The sequence below is a fragment of a genome, unplaced genomic scaffold (assembly GCF_019419815.1).
Source record: "Pyrus x bretschneideri cultivar Hongxiangsu unplaced genomic scaffold, Pyrus_bretschneideri_v1 Contig21, whole genome shotgun sequence".
NCBI lineage: Eukaryota > Viridiplantae > Streptophyta > Magnoliopsida > Rosales > Rosaceae > Pyrus > Pyrus x bretschneideri.
The window spans coordinates 6,270,452-6,288,325 of record NW_025999513.1 but is presented as its reverse complement, the minus strand read 5'-3'; the positions used below and the strand labels follow the sequence as shown (position 1 = coordinate 6,288,325).

Here is a 17,874-nt window from a genome sequence, read left to right as displayed (position 1 = left end):
TCCTTTAAATTGCCTAGGGGCTTTGCTTCTTAATTTTCACACAAGGTTTCAAAAGTCTCAAACCAACCATGAGCCATTTTAGTTTGTCACTTGTATATATTATCCCCTTTTATTTCTGAAACTGAAGTTCTAAGATTCTGATTCCCAACTGAAGTTAAGCCGCCACCAGAACCACTGTACTTCCTACCCCTCTAACACCCATTGGCTATTTGTCATACAACAACTTATATATCCTTACGAATTATACCTCCATTTGATTGTGAGATGCTATTGCCAAATGCACATGCAGTACTAGCATATTACACTTAATAAAACGACAAGGGGCCTTGACTCCCCGAGAGCAAGATTGACGCTATAACATTCTCAAACATCAGCTTGGTATATCACAAATCTTTCCAGTTCTTCTTCCAGATGGAGAGATAAAGTTCAAGTCCCCATATTGCCTTGCGACTTTAGCAGGAAAATATTCTGTAGGGTAGTTAAAATTTCCATGGTACAACTTTGTGTCATTGTCAACAGAAACCAGTACTGAGGGACACAGATAGCGCGCCATGGATAAAACCTTTTTCGCCAAATCTCAGGCTGCCACAATCCTTTCATCAAAATCACATGCCCATTTTTGTAGATTCAGAGGTTCAGCCACCTACACTCACCCTTTTGCACGCTTTTGCAGTTTGTAAAAGTTTAACATCCCATTGTTTGATTCTTTAGGGAGAGAGCTCATCACAATGGCTTGCTATTGGAGCTTTTTCACATCTTCCAGGCGTTGCACTGCTGCTCGGGCCCGGCGCACCACACCAAATCAAAGTTCTAATATTTCCCCGCATATTTGTTCGATTTATTGCTCAGTTTTTGCCTACTTTCAACCTATGTTACTTAAAGCCCGTTATCCTTCTTTGTCTATGATAAAATAAAATAAAAAGAAACAAGTTCTCAAAACAAAATTGAAAAAAGAGGAAGCTTTGATCATCGCGAAACAAAATAGAAAATTGTTGAGGGTCAAAGTAAGGTTTTCAGGTTGATATGACCAACCTAACTAGCTACTAACTTAATTTGTTTGCTAAATTTCAATACAAATTCTCTGCACAACGAAGTGCAAATGTTTACATTAATTTGTTTGCTAAATTTCATAGAAGTGACAATTCACGAAACGGGCGGTAAAGAGATCGTCTGTTAAATGTTCTAAGTAGCGAATGATGGAGGAGAATATAAAATGACATAGATTCTCATCCTTCTCTAAGGATCCATTTTGGTACATAAGTGAGGCGCAATCGGCACATAAACCACACAACCAAAGACACGTAGATGCAAAATGTCGGGCTTGTATCTAGTGACCAACTGAATAAGGATAACATTAGAGTCCTATTTGATATTGATTTCTTGTCTAACCAATAAGGCTTCTTGATTAGTTGCACATAATAAGGACTCCAAATCTTAATTAAACGAGATTGCATAAGTTCCTCAACACCAATTAACTCGTTGACCAAGTTAATTGATTGCCAAGAAATCAGCAAATCATATTCATTGATGCTCACAACCTTACAGCATCCACCACTATCTTCACCGCGCACAAAGAAGAACGGGAAGCGTTATGAGTCGAGAATTGGCGAATGAGAAAATGACATGAGCATAAACAAGCTCCTTGAAACCCTGTCTGAATTTTTAGCCTTATTCTTTGTTAGGAGATTGCCCTCCTAGTATAATTTTAGATCATTGGGTTCCATATGATATGATCTATGTTTGAATTTTAGATATTGAGGCAAATAATATTAATGTTGACCATCATATACCGAGTTGGTGGGTTTTGAATGTAATCTTGTACAATTCAAAATCTATATCATATTCATAAGAGCAATGCTAGGTAGACCAACATTTTAGACCATATTTGCAAATCATGTGATGTGTCCTCAATAGAAGCACATTAATCAACACTTCAAGTAATAATTCAACCATCAACAATTACGTCATAAGGATTAGAAAATATTGTTTAAATAGATGGTTTCCCTAACCTTACCCTATCCATAACATATAATTTTTTATACGTACATTGTTGCAGCCTAACATTTAATTTAATTAGTAAGCATTTTCTTTCCGTTGTTGAAAGAGATTTCTAGCTTGAATCCTGCAATCTCTTAATAAATAAATAAATGAATATATCAATAATATGTGTGGAAAAGTTTAGGTGTCATGATGATACGATCCTTTATATATTTGTATAGCACATATTACGTGATTCCAAGTGATAAAGAAAAAAATCTTTCAAATATGAGGTCTTTGAAAGTATACAAACCTATATATGCAAAAGCATCTACAAACCCAAAATAACGTCTGGGATTCGGTCAATGCCAATGATAATTTAGCGATTTCTACGTCTTACCGTTGTTCTCCAACCGATAACGACCTCCTATCTCAACGTTCCCTACACCCCTGTGACAAACAACACACAATCAATTTACAAAGAAAGAAAGAACAAACAAAGATACAGCAAAAATGAAAGCCAAACAAAGCTGGATTTGTAATTCTTGCATCACTTCTTAGAATTTCCGGGGTATAATTTTAACATTTCTTCCAATTTTAGCTAGAACACCGCATTCGAATTTGATAGAAGAAGAAACATTATAAAAAATCAAATTTCTTGTGCAGGAAGACGAACATTAGATTAATTTTCACCTAATTTTTTTCCATATTTCCAAGTTTTCCTGTACTCTAACACAACAGACCTTCTTCTTCCCTGACCACTAACCGCTCAAACACCATCTCAAAAGAGTTTCTCTTTCCAGCAATGATCCACAAATCCCACATTTTGCTTCCTCTGGTTTTGTTATCCTTGTTCTCATCAAACACCATTCGTGTTCGAAGCCAAGGCTCCGACTCAAAGTCCCATATAATTTCCTGCGGCTCATCTGCCGAAGGGGAAACGGATTCGGATGGCCGGAAATGGACAACGGATTCTACGTACCTCGCCTCCGCTGACAACACGAAGACTGCAGAAGCGGGGTACTATGACCCTGCTCTGCCATCCAAAGTTCCATTCATGACAGTCAGAATCATGAGCTCTGCAACATCGTACAAGTTCTCTGTCCCATCAAGCAAACGCCTGTTGGTCAGGTTCCAATTCTACCCGACCACCTACAACTCCGTAGATTCCTTAAACGGCGTTTTCGACGTCTCCGCCAACGGGCTCACCCTGCTTAAAAATTTCAGCCCTTTCATCACAGCCTTGGCCCTCACGCAGGCTTACATCATAAGAGAGTACTCAATCGTTCCTGTCCAGTCCGGCACTCTCAACATCACGTTCACGCCCTCCACAAAGCACGAAAAAACATTCGCCTTCGTGAACTCACTGGAGGTTATCCCAATGGAAGAAATCTTCAAGCCGACCGACTTGATCGGATTCCGCGGCCAAACGGTTGACGTCCAAAACGCCTCCCTCCAGACAATGTACAGGCTAAGCGTCGGAGGGGATTACATTCCTGCAATCAAGGACTCCGGACTCGCACGAACATGGTGGGACGACTCACCGTACCTACTAAATGCAGCTTACGGGGCCTCGTATCTCAATAAGACTTTTCTCGGGGTGTCAATCGAGGCTCCTGCCAATGTCACCATCAAACACACGAAGGATGTCCCCGAATATATTGCTCCTCTAAACGTGTACAAAACTGCGAGATCGATGGGACCGAACCCTCAAGTCAACGTTAAATCCAATCTCACTTGGGTTTTTCAGGTGGACGCAAATTTCACCTACGTCGTTCGGTTACATTTCTGCGACTTTCAAAACACACTGGGGAACCAGAGAACGTTCGATATATATCTCAACAACCGAACGGCTCAGGAGATGGCAGATGTGGTCCTGTGGACCGGGGGAATCGGAATCCCGGTTTACAAGGATTATGCCACTCATATGAACGACAAAGACGGTGATGTTCTGTGGGTGGGTTTGCATCCGAGTCTGGCAACGCATCCGCAGTACTATGATGCCATACTTAATGGACTGGAGATTTTTAAGGTTAATGACACGGCCGGGAACTTGGGGGGTCCAAATCCTGTGCCTTCAAAAATGCTTCTTAAGGCAGACGCTGCAGCCAAGATTTTATTGGCAGACGCTGCCTAGGGTTTTGAAGTGTCGGGTGATTTTCTGGAATGGACTCCAATTCTTTGATTCACTGGTTTTAATTCTAAATTTCGACAATTTATATTCTTATTTGTAACTTTAATTTGAGATGGTCGATAATTGTCTGAGTAAATTTCGAATGAGGGTTTCACCCTAAATATAAGCTAACAATTATAGCGAATTTACGTAAATATCCTTTTGTCGCATTTGAAAAGTCTTGAGACATAAGTTTCGTAAATATGAGACAATCACAAAATTTGAGTGTCTGTAATTATTTTGGGTTTTTATTAACACTTGATTACACCACGTAAAATAAAATATAAAATAACTATTTAGGGTCATAAGGATTTTTTTTTAAAATATATAGTATGAATGCACCTTAAAATTTAGGGAGCTTTATATATAGAGACAAAAAATTTCACTATATTTTAAGGAACTCCACTAGTTTTTTAAATATGTCAATGAGAGCCAATAACATAAAAACAATTAAAGCCCAACTCAAAAACATGGAAACAATGTTTTAAACTACTAGTCATACCCCTAAGGTTTTAGAGTTATTAATAAACTTATTCCTCCACAACTCCAACAAAATTAATGTGCCATAAGCTAAACTCATCCTCGACCATTATGCAGAATCAGTTCAACCCGTATTTAACCATTTTTTCAAAATCAGTTCAACTCGTCTTCGACCATTTTTGCAGAACTAATTCAACTGGTCCTCAACCATTTATGTAGAATCTGTTCAAATCGTCCTTAATAATTTTTGCAAAATTAGTTCAACCCATCGTCAATTAATTATGCAGAATCAGTTCAACCCGTCATCGACTATTTTTGTAGAATCAGTTCAACTCGTCCTCAATCATTTTTGCAGAATCAGTTCAACCCGTCCTCGATCCTTATGCAGAATTAGTTCAACTCGTCATCGACCATTTTTGCAGAATCAGTTCAACCTGTCTTCGACCATTTTTCCAGATTAGTTCGCCATCCTCGACCATTTATGCAGAATCAATTCAACCCGTCCTTGATCATTTATGCATAATCAGTTCAACGTCATCGACTATTTTTGCAGAATCAATTCAACTCGTTAAACCCGTCTTCGACCATTCTTGCAGAATTAGTTCAACCTGTCTTTGACTTTTTTTTTGCAAGATTAGTTCAACCCATCATCGACCATTTTTGCAGAATCAGTTTCAAATAATCTGACCCTAGTAAAAGTTAACTCAATAACACAATTGTTCTAATCTAGGTAAATAGTGAACAAAGAGAGATCCTTATATCCAAAGTATAAGTCTCGTTCCATCATAAAAACTTTACAAAAAGAACAATTAATACATGCTATCTTAATTTTTCTAGTACTATGAACAATAAAAATGAACAAGAGGAAAATACAAAATTCAGTCATTTTTCCATTAAGTTGTAAAAAAATAATAATATTGTTTGGTTTGTTTTACCAGATCAGAGCAGGTGACAAAGAAATGTACTTAAATGAGTTTTCATTATTCATAAGCATAGATACTTTGCATCCATTAAGGGACAAAAGCATTTCAATTTTTTTAATATTTCATATTCTAATTGACATAGCAATATAGGATTACACTTGAATACAAGCCAGTGACCTTGGAGACGATGGTAACCTTGCACTCATGCAAATTGGAATCCTATATTGTTACGAAAATTGGAATCTAATGGTAATTTCCTATATTACTATGCAAATGTTAATCTCACGCTCATGCTTGAGGGTGATAGTAATTTCCAGATCAGTTTTTACCCAAGCTTATTCGTTCAACTTTCTCTTTGTAATCAAACAAACAAGTCAACAAAAGAGTCCATGATTCAGAGAAAATCAACCAAAAACTTAAAATTTTCATATCAAAATCTGTAGTGAGCTTCAAAATTGCAAAGTTTACCGTAGCGATCAAATTGGGAGGACGTGAAGAGTAGGAGAAAGTATTTGGAGTTCCTGAAACCGATTTGGACAGGGACTTGAATTAATTTGGAGAGGAGATGGTGAGGATGGAAGAATTGAGGTTGAGATGGCGATGAAGGGAAATCGTGTCAATTTTTTTAAGACAGAGAAACAAGGGAGCAACAGATGAATGAGATAATAGCATTTTCTCCATTATTATTTTTTCATTATCTCACTCCCCAATTCAATTCTTCCACAACTATGATTCTCTCAATTTCCTTCTTTTTCTACTTTACTTATTAGATTCTGAACTTGATCCCATTATGCGATTAATTCATCTTTATCTGATTAAGAATGAATTATTAGCTTAGGAATGATTCATATTTATTCAGGGCTTATTATGACGTTTGGCAATTTTAGTTTGCATAGGACTCGATTGAGCCACACACGCACTTAATCCTCTCACAGTCCTACTGTGACATCCCACATCGCCCAGGGAAGTGATCCTTATATGTATATTCCCATCTCTACCTAGCACGAGGCCTTTTGGGAGCTCACTGGCTTCGAGTTCCGTAGGAACTCCGAAGTTAAGCGAGAAGAGGGCTTGAGCAATCCCATGATGGGTGACCCACTGGGAAGTTGCTCGTGAGTTACCAAAAACAAAACCGTGAGGGAATGGTAAGCCCAAAGCGGACAATATCGTGCTACGGTGGTGGAGTCGGGCCCGGGAAGTGTTCCGCCCCGGGCCGGGATGTGACAATTTGGTATCAGAGCCTAACCCTGGTCGTGTGTGTGCCGACGAAGACGTCGGGCCCCTAAGGGGAGTGATCCTTATATGTATATTCTCATCTCTACCTAGCACGAGGCCTTTTGGGAGTGGACAATATCGTGCTACGGTGGTGGAGCGGGCCCGGGAAGTGATTCGCCCCGGGCCGGGATGTGACACCTACTCCCATGATGACTTAGTCGAATCCTCTCTTGGGCTATAAGCCCACTGGTCTGAGGGATATTTACTAGAATTCTTAGTCTTTTCAACTCAAGTCAGCCCATTCTTGACCCAAACTGTTATTTCAGGCCGAAAAATATATGAATTATGTTATTAATGCCCTTTTATGGGCCATAAGCATTTAACCCCCTTTTCAATTAGCAAACAAGGAATTAGTGCGCTTGAATCTTTATTTTCGGCCATAAGCATTAATGCACTTTGTTTTGCTATAGTTTAAACTAACACAATGTTTGGACGAGGAAAATAAATTTGGAATTTAGATAAAAGTCAGAATTTATAAATTGACATGAGAGAAATAAATTTGGAATTTAGATAAAAGTCAAAATTTATAAATTGACATGCACCGATTCCTTTGTTTGGATTCATAAACATAGAAATTTAGATTTTCAACGTGACAAAAAAAAAACCTGAAATTTGGGACCTCCAATTCTCAAGTTTAAATAAATAGGTGTTATTTCTCAATTTTTATGATTGAGAGTTTAAAAATAACAAATTCCGTATTCAATTCCATTGTTCTTTTAGGTTAACCGTACAAGAAAATTCACAAATTCTAGAAAATAAAATCCCTTTATTTTAATTTCCACCATTTTAAAATTCTTTAGTTATCTTAAATTTCTTCATCCAAACAAAGTATAAGAGAAATGCTAAAAATGAGATTTTCCATAAATTCTCTACCATCTCATATTATTGGTAGAATATTTTACATGAAGAGTATCACTTTGAGAGAGTCCCCTAACATTCCTCTTAAACTAAAATAATCGATATCTTAATAATTGTTTTCCTTTTTTCGGTGGTAAGCAATTAACCAGTGAAGATGCACAGCATGTGAATTAATGGAAATAAAAAAACCACTAGTTGAAGGGAACTGCCTAAAAAAGTAATCAAAACGCCCAAAAATTCCGAATAAAAGTATCCGTGTGTCTTGGAGTCCAAGTAAGGAAGCAAATCTCCGGAGTTGAACACAATCATTCTAAATTGATTTGGAGCGAAAATCAAGATTCAATCTCATTAACAGAAGACCAAATCAGAAAAGTTTTGAAAGCAGTGGAGTGCTAAGTAATTAATTTCCCTAATTGTTGAGGGAAAAAAAACCTTATATAAACCAAGGATCAACAGTAAGACCCTAAACTCTTTAGCTATCCTCGACAACGCTTTCGTCCTCGATTTCTAGCTATTTTTCATTCAAGCACTTGTAGAATTCAAGTAAGTTTACAAGTTTTAATGTCTCTTAGACACTATTTTTTTCTTTTGCAATCTCCTTTATGTTTACTCTCGAAGTCTCGATCCGTTTGATTCCTGCACTTAGTTTGCATGCGGTTTAATTCTTTCTTGCACTATTAGTGGCTTCTCATGCATGCACCTTGTATTTGTTTAGTTTAAATTAAAATAGCCGATATCCTATTAATTCTAAATCCATAAGAAGAAAAAAAAAGAATTTGAGGTTGAAATTTTTGATGATGAATGCATAAAAAAACCTTCTCCAAGAATATAGACCAAATCTAATTCATATATGTCTTTTTTGGCCTCACTCTCCTTAGGCTACAGCCTTATTAGCTAGTACTTTGTTCAGTTATGTTCTGCATCTATATTTTTATTGTTGATTGGATTGTATCAAGCACTTTTGAAAAAAGCTACTTTCACGAATCTTGAGAAATCAACTTTGCTTGCAGGTTCTCCCTTGTTTGACTAAAGAAAACATCATGGCCTTTTCCCATTTGTGCTTCGCGTTCATGACGCTCATGGTTACATTCTGCAATGCACAAGGATTACATTCTGGTACTGCAACTCTCATCTTTGTTTAATTATATGTACATACATATATGTGTGTGTGATGGGGATCCCTTCCCTTAAAGGCTTCCTATATGTATATATCTTCATATCAAGTTATATTTGTATAAACGTGATCTTGCATTATGTTATAAATTTCTCATCTTCGATAGTCCATGACAACATAGTATGTTGTCTTCACAAAATAAATCAGATTTTCAACTTCTCTTGTTTAATTGTAACTTGCTACGTAATTAATTAGTCTTGATTTTGTAGCCAGCTGCAGAGCCGAAGAGATAAGCATCTCACAGACCCAAATTCCAGGAACTGGGATCCCAAAGTACGCAGTACAGATTGTGAACACCTGCACTTCTGATTGTGCTCCTTCACAAATCCATGTCCACTGTGGTCAGTTTGCTTCTGCAGAAGTTATACCCAAATCCGTCTTCACAAGGATCGCGGATGATGATTGCTTGGTGAATGGAGGAGAGCCGTTGAAGTCGAACGATGTCATCAGCTTCACTTACTTCAACACCTTCAAGTTCCCCATTTCTTTTAAGTCTGCCCAGTATTGCTGAGCCCCAAACAGTCAAAACACTTTCTAGTGATGGTATAGATAAAAGAGTTGCATTTGTTGTCGCAGCTTTTAGTTTTCAAACCCTAGCTACAAGCCTACAAGCTAGTATTTCGTTTCCGTTATGTTCAAACCCTAGCTAGTATTTCAAACCCTATCTCCAAGTGTGTTCTTTTTTAGGATAAAAAAACGGCCTCACAAATATTGTTTATTGTTCCTTAGTTCCGTGTTTTACTTTTTCGTACAATATGTTTTGGAATTAATTTCAATAAAATTACATTTGACAAAACTCAATTAGTGTTGAACCATTTTAACGAGAGATAAAAGTCCAAACCCCAACAAACCTAGCCCAAAAACAAGCAAACCAAAATTTAAAATTTCAGCCATGCCCCCCCCAATAGGGCAATGATTGGATTTGGCCAATTGACGGAGTAATTATTGCCTTAGCAGTGTGGGCTTGCTCTTACATTACAAGTCATCATTTTGCTTTTTGAAACTCAAAATTCGCTTGCCTTGTTTATGTTATTTCCATCCAAAAATGTCAAATACACTAAATATATATGACACATTAGTATCTTACTCGTTACGTGTAACATGACACGCATGATGTTACGAGAAAGATACTAAGACAAACTTTAGTCTCAATCCTCAGCTCAGCCCTAGGTTTAAGGAGTAACTTGCATAGTAGGACAGTAGCTCACAACGATTTACAATATATTCACAAGGAAATATCAAATATGTGAGCAAAATCAACCGAGCTCATATATATGCCAAAACAAAATAAAGAACCAGATTAAATCTGCAGACGGGCAAGAACGATCTTAAACTGAATGACATGATTTTTGGCCATCTGCAATTCACCAGCCCCATCACTTCTTCAAAGATTGCATGAGAAGAAAGAAATTACTAAGTAACCGGAAGCAGCGACTCCCTATGAAATCAGAAAATTGGTTTGCAACCCTTCAGAAAAATTGTACAAATCCTCAAAGTTGAATCACCATTGGAAATTGTTACTACACCGAAGAGGATTTTTAAAGGTAGGGAAAAAGTCACTAAATTTAAATATCAAATCTTCCCTCCAATTTCACTAAAAGAGGAAAATAGAACAAATTTATAACCTGTTTCTTCGTACTGGTTTGGTACTGAGGTGCTTTTATAAAAAGTGGGTATAAAAAAAAGATGAGCTCAAAAAGGTGTTCGGTAAACACTTAAAACAGCTTATTTTCACAATTTTGGGTGAAAAAAAGCTGAAAACGTAAAGCACCAAAAATGAGCTTATTCTTACATCACAGCAGAAACAGTTTTTTTTCAAAGCACAACAATACCAAACCAACCCTCCATTTCTGAGTTGTGTTTTTAAAATTTTATTGACCTGCTTCAAATAGCATAAGTCATCCTGTCCAGGACTTCAAGCCACAAGTCTTCCTAAACAACCTCTATGCCGCCCCATCGCCTCTTTCGGGATGGCCTATGTAGCTGTGCTTCAGCTGTTTCAACTACAAGATCAATCTCAGGCTTGGACAACTTGTCTGGCTCTTTTTTCAGGGTGATTGGCTCCTTAAACCGTTCCCCGCGTTTCTCCATTTTTGCCTTTGTCTCGAGAATCCTTTGGTTGTCATATCCTTCTGCAACCTTGTTCCCACTGGAACCGCTTTCTCCGGCAAACGTTCGCTTTTTCACTTTGGAAGCTGCTGCTGAATACTCAGAAGCATGTCTTCTCAGTAGGTGTGCTGTATTGAGGCCTTCTGTTACAATCTGGCCCTCTTCAACATCCATAGCACCATTTTGAGCTGTAACTGGAAACTTATCAAGCCCTTTCGCATTGTTTTGGTTGTGTCCAACTTTTCGGGTGTTAAATTGGACTGTCCTTGATTCACTAGAATCCGCTAAAGTTGTCTGCTCGCCACCAATCTCTGGATCCATATTTTCCAGCCTACCATTGTGAATCAAAGTTCCACGTTTGTAGCTTCTTACAGAGGACTGCAGCGTAAAGCAAGGAAATGTCACACATCTGTAAAATATTAGTCAACTAAACAGTAAAACAGCCGATTGGAAACATGCAGCAGAATGGACCATCAACAAAATTTCGGCAAGATCCAAATATGATCTTTGGAAACATTCTTACAAATAGAATCCAAAATAAATAAAAGAACATGTACAGCTGTAAAAGAGAAAGGCATGGCACTACGAAAAGTTCAGTATATCAAACATTGGAGTTGTAAGTCCATGTATAATGCAACTAAAGATGAACTAAAGACAAACTTCTAAACTCGAACGTCTAGCTTGTATTCTACAGAAGTTGTGTTTTCTGGCCACAGATCCTATTAAGAAACAAAAAAGGGGATTCAAGGTAACAAATGAACCTTCAATTCTAGCCTTCCTTATGAATGCCATACATTACCGCATACCAACAGCTTCATCAACAATAAGCAAGTAACATCTCCCACCTATTGCATTGATGGAAGTAAAACCACCCTAAGCCCGAAGACCACAAAAGCTGTCCAAAATGTAACGGTCGTAGTAATTTCAAGATGAATAGGACCATAATAATCCAGAGGACATCCATATCAAATTGCCCTTATGTCTAGACTGCAAAATCACAAAACTAGGACATGTATATTATTACAATAATTAAAATAGAGTACATCGTCTGCATATAAAACAGACCTTGCAACATCCGTTAAAGTGTCTTCAAATAGGTGACAGATGTAAAAGAGTTCAAACTAAGGTAATTAAAGTGACCATTCAATAAGTATCACTTGTGTTCAAAGGATATCTAATCTATCAAATCCAGGAGACGGGAACTTTCTTTTTTCCCTTTGATACTGAGATTTGATCTAAGAAACACGAATATTTGATTTTCACGTTGAATATTCAGTTGTTAAACTGCCTAACAAAGCTTAAGAGTTCTAAATTGTCTGTACATTGTGGGGATACTCACAATAGAAAAGAAAGAGCAGACTGCCAGTAGGACATTGTACATGGCTGACTGGCATGTCCTTGGAAGATGGCCAGAGTATGAAGTATAAACAAACAGAGCAAATTTGAAAACAAACAAGAGAATTAAATAAAAATGTATGTTGGATTCATGCAAGTTTGCAACCTTATATACTATAGATTCTGCTAACTCGAAAGATATCTCGAGAAACACCTATTGTTATTGTCCACCATCCAATTTAAAACACTATTTTACTCAAATATTTAGCATTATCTTTTGATTTGTAAGGTGTAAAGCAGTCTCACTTGTCAACCTCCATGAAATCAACAAGCATGACAAGACAACTTTACCCTGAATTCCTGACAGATAACGAGGAATAGGAAACATAAAGAAGATTATACAATAATGCCTTGATGATTGACGGGAAACCTTATTCCCCCACATTACATGCTTGACACACTGGACTACAAGGCCTACCTGAACGGGAACCAACACTCAAGAACATACAGGCAACACATTACTTGAGAGAGAGGAAAGTGAAAATACGATACAAGAGAAAAGGAAAAAAAAATAGAGAAAAGGAGCAAAAAAATGCAATGAGATAGCATTAAAAAGAATAAGAAAGGCTTCCTCAACTCTTGTTGAGCACTCATATATACAAGTACAATGATACAAGGTTTCACCTTGGGTTCCCCCAACTGTACCTTTCCTTCTCCAACAACCAAGTCATTCGAACCTCTGCACCTCAGTGCTGTCCGCTCATGCTTACCGATATACATCTTAGAACTACTATTAATACAGAGAGTACTACTTCCTTTTCTCTTCAATTCTAATCTATCGTGCTCTGATAGCATATCAACATGCATTGCATCATTGTAGGAACCATATTTAGCATGAAATTTTTCATGTCTTACATATTTCTGATATGAACGGGATGACCTCTCAGAATACAATTTGTCATCATGGTGCCTGACAGTTAACTGATCCTCAGTCCAGTGTAGGACCGAGGATCGCCAGTTAGATCTTCTCCACTTAAACTGATCACTTGGATAAACGATATCATCAATTTCATCAGCATCATAACGATGATCAAACCAGTTACTCTCTTTGGATTCAGCAGAGTATATTTCTCGTTCACGTCTCCCATATCTTTCATCAGTTATTGAGTAAGAAACATCATTTCTTGGTGATGGAGAGTCATTCCATCTTCCTTCACCTGCGTGTAAATCTCTGTACAACTGATCGGACAAGTATTGATTTTCTCCATTTCTGCAATATTCATCTTCAATTTTCCCAGACCATGAATCATCCCAATCAAAAACGGGTTTGTTAACATATCCATCCCTTCCCCCTAAATCTCTCCTGAGCCGAGGAAACTGCCTTTCATTAAATTCATCCAAAGTATTCCTCTTTCGGCCAGTAAATGAAGCACATCTCCCAAATTTTTCTCCCACAAAGTCATCATCTTCACGTTTATAACCGAAACAGCCACCACCATGGTTGGGTATTTTCTTAAACTGCAGTTTGTTGGCATTCCTTTTAAATTGTGCATCCCTTTCTTTAACAGTGGGTGGGGAATACTTGGAGTGCCAGCCCCTGGACTCCCTGTTCGGGAGAAGACTCCTCTCGTTAGTGAATTGTGTTCTTCCAAAACGATGCCAATCTGTATCCCTATCTTCACAAAAATACTCCCTTTCATTCCAGTTTTTTCTGAAATATGGACTTACCTTGTCCTGGATATTGTGACTACCTTTTCTGTCCAAATAGTTTGTTTTAGCGGTATGAACATGATTGTCAGCATGTCTCCTACCATAATGCCTTGATTCCTTATAATATGAAATATCTTCTCCATCACTACAGCCAAAGTCTGGCAGAATTTTCTTCCGTCTGCTAGAATCCAATAAGTTATTCCTGTCATAAAGGTCGTCCATTTCTGAGGTGGGGGACGCATCATCATCTATAATATGAATCTTTGGTTCAACAACACTGTCAAGCCTCCTTTGCTGATGTTTATGCTCCTTTCGAGCAGGACTTTTATGCATGGAGTAATCTTTGATATCAACTATTTTTCTCTTGATGCCATTGCCTTTTGGGTTCTTAAAAGATGATGTGGCAGGAGTATTAATATCTTCTGGATCAAAATGAACACTATTCTTGGATGCCTCAGAATCACTTGCAAAGGAAGTGGGGCTAAGTTGATTGTCATCACCAAGTGATAATTGTGCTTCCATCATGCATTGATCAACATATAAAGTATCCCCACCAACACTGTCATTTGTTTTATTTGTAATTTCTGTAGTCTCCAATGAGACAGCATTCCCCTGCTTATAGTCATACCCATCCAGATCAACAAACTGGTCGTTTCTTTGATCAGAATCTATTGTCATTGGATGAGTGGCACTGATCCTCCGGGAACAACTGATGATATCAAAGAAAACTATATGAATTAAATGTGCCTTCAGAAATTGTAATTAACTTTATATATGGAACCTAATAATCGAAATATTTGGGGCCCCACATATAACAGAATACAAACCTGTCTGCTATCCTTGTGTTTCCTTCTGGAGTTCCAACCAATAAATCATCTTCTTTGGCAGGAATAGTTCGGTTACCATTAGCATTACATTCCCCATTTTCAGATGCCTCACGTGCCGTACAATTTGTATGGCCCTGTTCCTCACCATAGTTCGTAGTTTCCTCAGTGCCGTCCTGCACCGCAATCTGCCCAATCATGCAATTAGTGATAAATGAATACAAGGTAGATGCAACAAATCCATCTGACAATTCAAAGTGACAGCCAACCTGTATCACAACATCAGCATCCAAACTACGTGGATGCCTACCATCAAAAGATGGTTGGCGTTCAACCATACTATCTTCAATCTGAATTGCTCTTCCCTTTGGCTGAAGAAATCAAAAGCCAAGTCATAACATCTCAAACCAAGTTTCTGAATACAAGAATCAGAGAATAGTAATAAACTGCGACATACTAGTTCCAACTCTCTGAAACTGGAATCAGAATCTCTAGATGGAGGAGCAAACTTTCTTGGTCCAGCATTGTTCGTTTCTTTATAAATAGTTTCCTGGGCGAATGTATCATACTCAGATCCAGCTTCTTTAGCCTATTTTATGGAAGGAAGATATTAGTGGACATGTCAACACATAAAATTTGAAATACTGTTATGATGATATAACAAAACTCCCACACGATTCAAACTAATAACCTGATAAAGTTTTGAAGCTCTTGAGACAGGGATCCTAAACTGCATAGATGTTAGCCGTAGTTGTTCCTGCAATGAATTTTAAGTATTAGGATTGTATTTACTAAGAACTGTGTCTAAGAAAACAAATGAGAACCGGTTGGCCATATGGCAAGACCATTAACGGCACAACCACAAGTTACATTGCATAGAAAGCTTCGGGAAAAATCTATTTCAACCTGCCAGAACATCCAAATGGGAACTAGAAGACTAGACTGAGACACTATTTTTACACCATAAATTTGTTTGCAAAGATAAGCTATTTCACTTACCAGGGAGATACAGTACTGTTTCCAACTGTCCTCTTTCAAACCGAAATTGAAATAGTCTGTTACATCAACCTCAGGATACCTCCATGGCTTCTCCTCAAACGATTCAATGTTGACGTCAAGTATGGTCCTGGAATACAGAAAACAAGGACAACAATGTGTCATAGGCTATAGTTCAGTTCAACATTACACAAAAATCGTCATTCTGCATAGTTAATATTTTGTTTGTAATCTACTAACCGGTACCAAGGAAGTCTGAAACCAAATCTATTTTGAGGCACCATTTGATTAGGTGTATCACCAATACAACTAATCTGAGAGCTCAAACCCTTGCGTTGATAGCACAAACTATTTTCATGGTCTCCTCTAACCGACATGGAAGACGCTGAACCCACAGCCTCACTGCCTTTTCCATTGCTTAGAGAAGTTGGTCCTTGAGTCCTTATGTACTGCACAAAGCACCAAGCATCTATGAACATGAACAAATAGTATTCATTATTGAAAGCAGAAAGATTCCGTTTACACAGAAAGATTCTGAATACTAAAAAGTTTCTGTGACCACTGATTGAAAATCACTAGTTTCAAATTGATTTAGACAAAAAAGATAATACCTTATACTCTTTCGTAGCCGGAAACCCATCACCATGCTCATCCTCATGCTCATCATTCTTCACGCGCCCTCGGCCGCCATTTGGAAACACTTTGCCCTCGTAGTCCTCATCATTCAGCACTATTTTCAGGTCATCCTCGCTATCACTTCCACTGTCATCCTCATTCTCATCCAAAGCAGAAACTTTCTCGCCCAACTCCTCGCAGTCAGAATCGGATTTCTTCGAATCGGTTCCAGGACTAGTGGTTTTCGCCTTTCCATTATCCTCAATGACATCTTCTTCTGGTTCTGTGTAAAAGTGAGCGAAGTCCGGTGCGCCATTGATGGCCGAATTGGCCTGTGCTTCGACGCCGGCATATAAATCCCCGAAATCATCATCAAAGTCCTCCATAAATTTGGAAACCTGGAACTGAAGAGGGGAAATTTTCCTAGGATTTTGCCTAACGGTGATGGAGAAGCGCCATTGGGGACGAAATGATAAGCTTTGGATGCTTTGATGAAGAAAAGACTGGAGCTTGAAATGTTTTCTGTGACAAAACCCCTCCCCACCTTAAACCCTGAACCCCTAAAACCCTAGTACTGCCACTTATTATTTATTTTCTTTGATGGACTCTTTCAAATTATGGCCCGCCTAAAATAACAAAGAATCTGCCACTAAAACCATATCCAATAGCAAAGTCAAATTTTTTAGCTTGAAAAATTTAGTTTTTAGCCCAAAAATAGTTTTTCTGCTTTAACTAACCGTTCTAGCCTAAAATTTTAGTTTGGGATTATTAAAAAATGAACTCAAGCTTTTTTTTTTTTTGTTAAATTAAATTTAAAAAAAAAAATAAATACGTAGACTATCGTAAATTAATTTTATGAACATTTTATTCTAAAAAAATTTAAATTCTGATAAATATTGGGTGGAGTGCACTCCGATTTCTAGGCTAAATTTTGGGGGTAATTTGGCATTGGTTTAGCATTTAGCATTTAATCCAAAATTTCCCCTTGGGTTGGAGTGAGTTGGGGGGAAATTTTGGAAGGTAATTTGACTTTTAGCCCACTATTGGAGTTGGTTTAAGCAAAATTGCTGATATATTTATATTAGGGCCAAGCCTCAAACCAACAACACTGCTCACAATCAAGATGATAATTAACACTAATGCGGACACGGCACAACCCGTGAACTTAACGGATCTATTCGTTTTTTAATATGAACGGATAAGCTTTAATTTGAACACGTTATTTTTGTATAGCAACGTGTCGTGTACGATTCTTTCAGAAATTATAAAAGTTAACTGTCACGCATTCGGTTTTCATTATAACATAGTCAATCATGTACCAATATTAAAAGTAATTGTAACACCTTATGTTTTCATTATAACGTGGTCAAGTACACCATTAACTATATCTTAAATCCAGAGTTTTACGGTGAATTTGATACCAAC

General features: G+C 37.7%; 2 protein-coding genes and 1 long non-coding RNA gene across 6 annotated transcripts; 2 read left to right on the top strand and 1 right to left on the bottom strand.

The window, feature by feature from the left end:
- Positions 1-2,592: 2,592 nt before the first annotated feature.
- LOC125477319 (receptor-like protein kinase ANXUR2) lies at positions 2,593-4,275 on the top strand. Its single transcript, XM_048584288.1, has one exon. The coding sequence runs from the start codon at positions 2,783-2,785 to the stop codon at positions 4,112-4,114; it is 1,332 nt and encodes a 443-aa protein (XP_048440245.1). The 5' UTR covers positions 2,593-2,782; the 3' UTR covers positions 4,115-4,275.
- A 3,771-nt stretch (positions 4,276-8,046) lies between these two features.
- On the top strand, positions 8,047-9,646 carry LOC125477309. The gene is made up of 3 exons (XR_007258453.1): positions 8,047-8,229; positions 8,697-8,802; positions 9,070-9,646. It is a non-coding gene; the product is annotated as an uncharacterized LOC125477309 (long non-coding RNA).
- A 965-nt stretch (positions 9,647-10,611) lies between these two features.
- On the bottom strand, positions 10,612-16,985 carry LOC125477330 (FIP1[V]-like protein). 4 transcript variants are annotated; one of them, XM_048584298.1, is made up of 9 exons: positions 16,446-16,985; positions 16,075-16,283; positions 15,838-15,964; positions 15,530-15,595; positions 15,296-15,427; positions 15,108-15,209; positions 14,842-15,026; positions 12,989-14,723; positions 10,612-11,347 (listed from the first exon to the last, which is right to left on the bottom strand). In XM_048584298.1, exons 1-9 carry the CDS (start codon positions 16,833-16,835, stop codon positions 10,793-10,795), a joined length of 3,501 nt encoding a protein of 1,166 aa, XP_048440255.1. In that variant the 5' UTR covers positions 16,836-16,985; the 3' UTR covers positions 10,612-10,792. The 4 variants fall into 4 exon arrangements, 3 of the variants coding, with proteins under 3 accessions (XP_048440255.1, XP_048440256.1, XP_048440257.1); XM_048584299.1 differs by having other exon boundaries at positions 13,010-14,723; XM_048584300.1 differs by having other exon boundaries at positions 13,220-14,723.
- Positions 16,986-17,874: the final 889 nt, after the last annotated feature.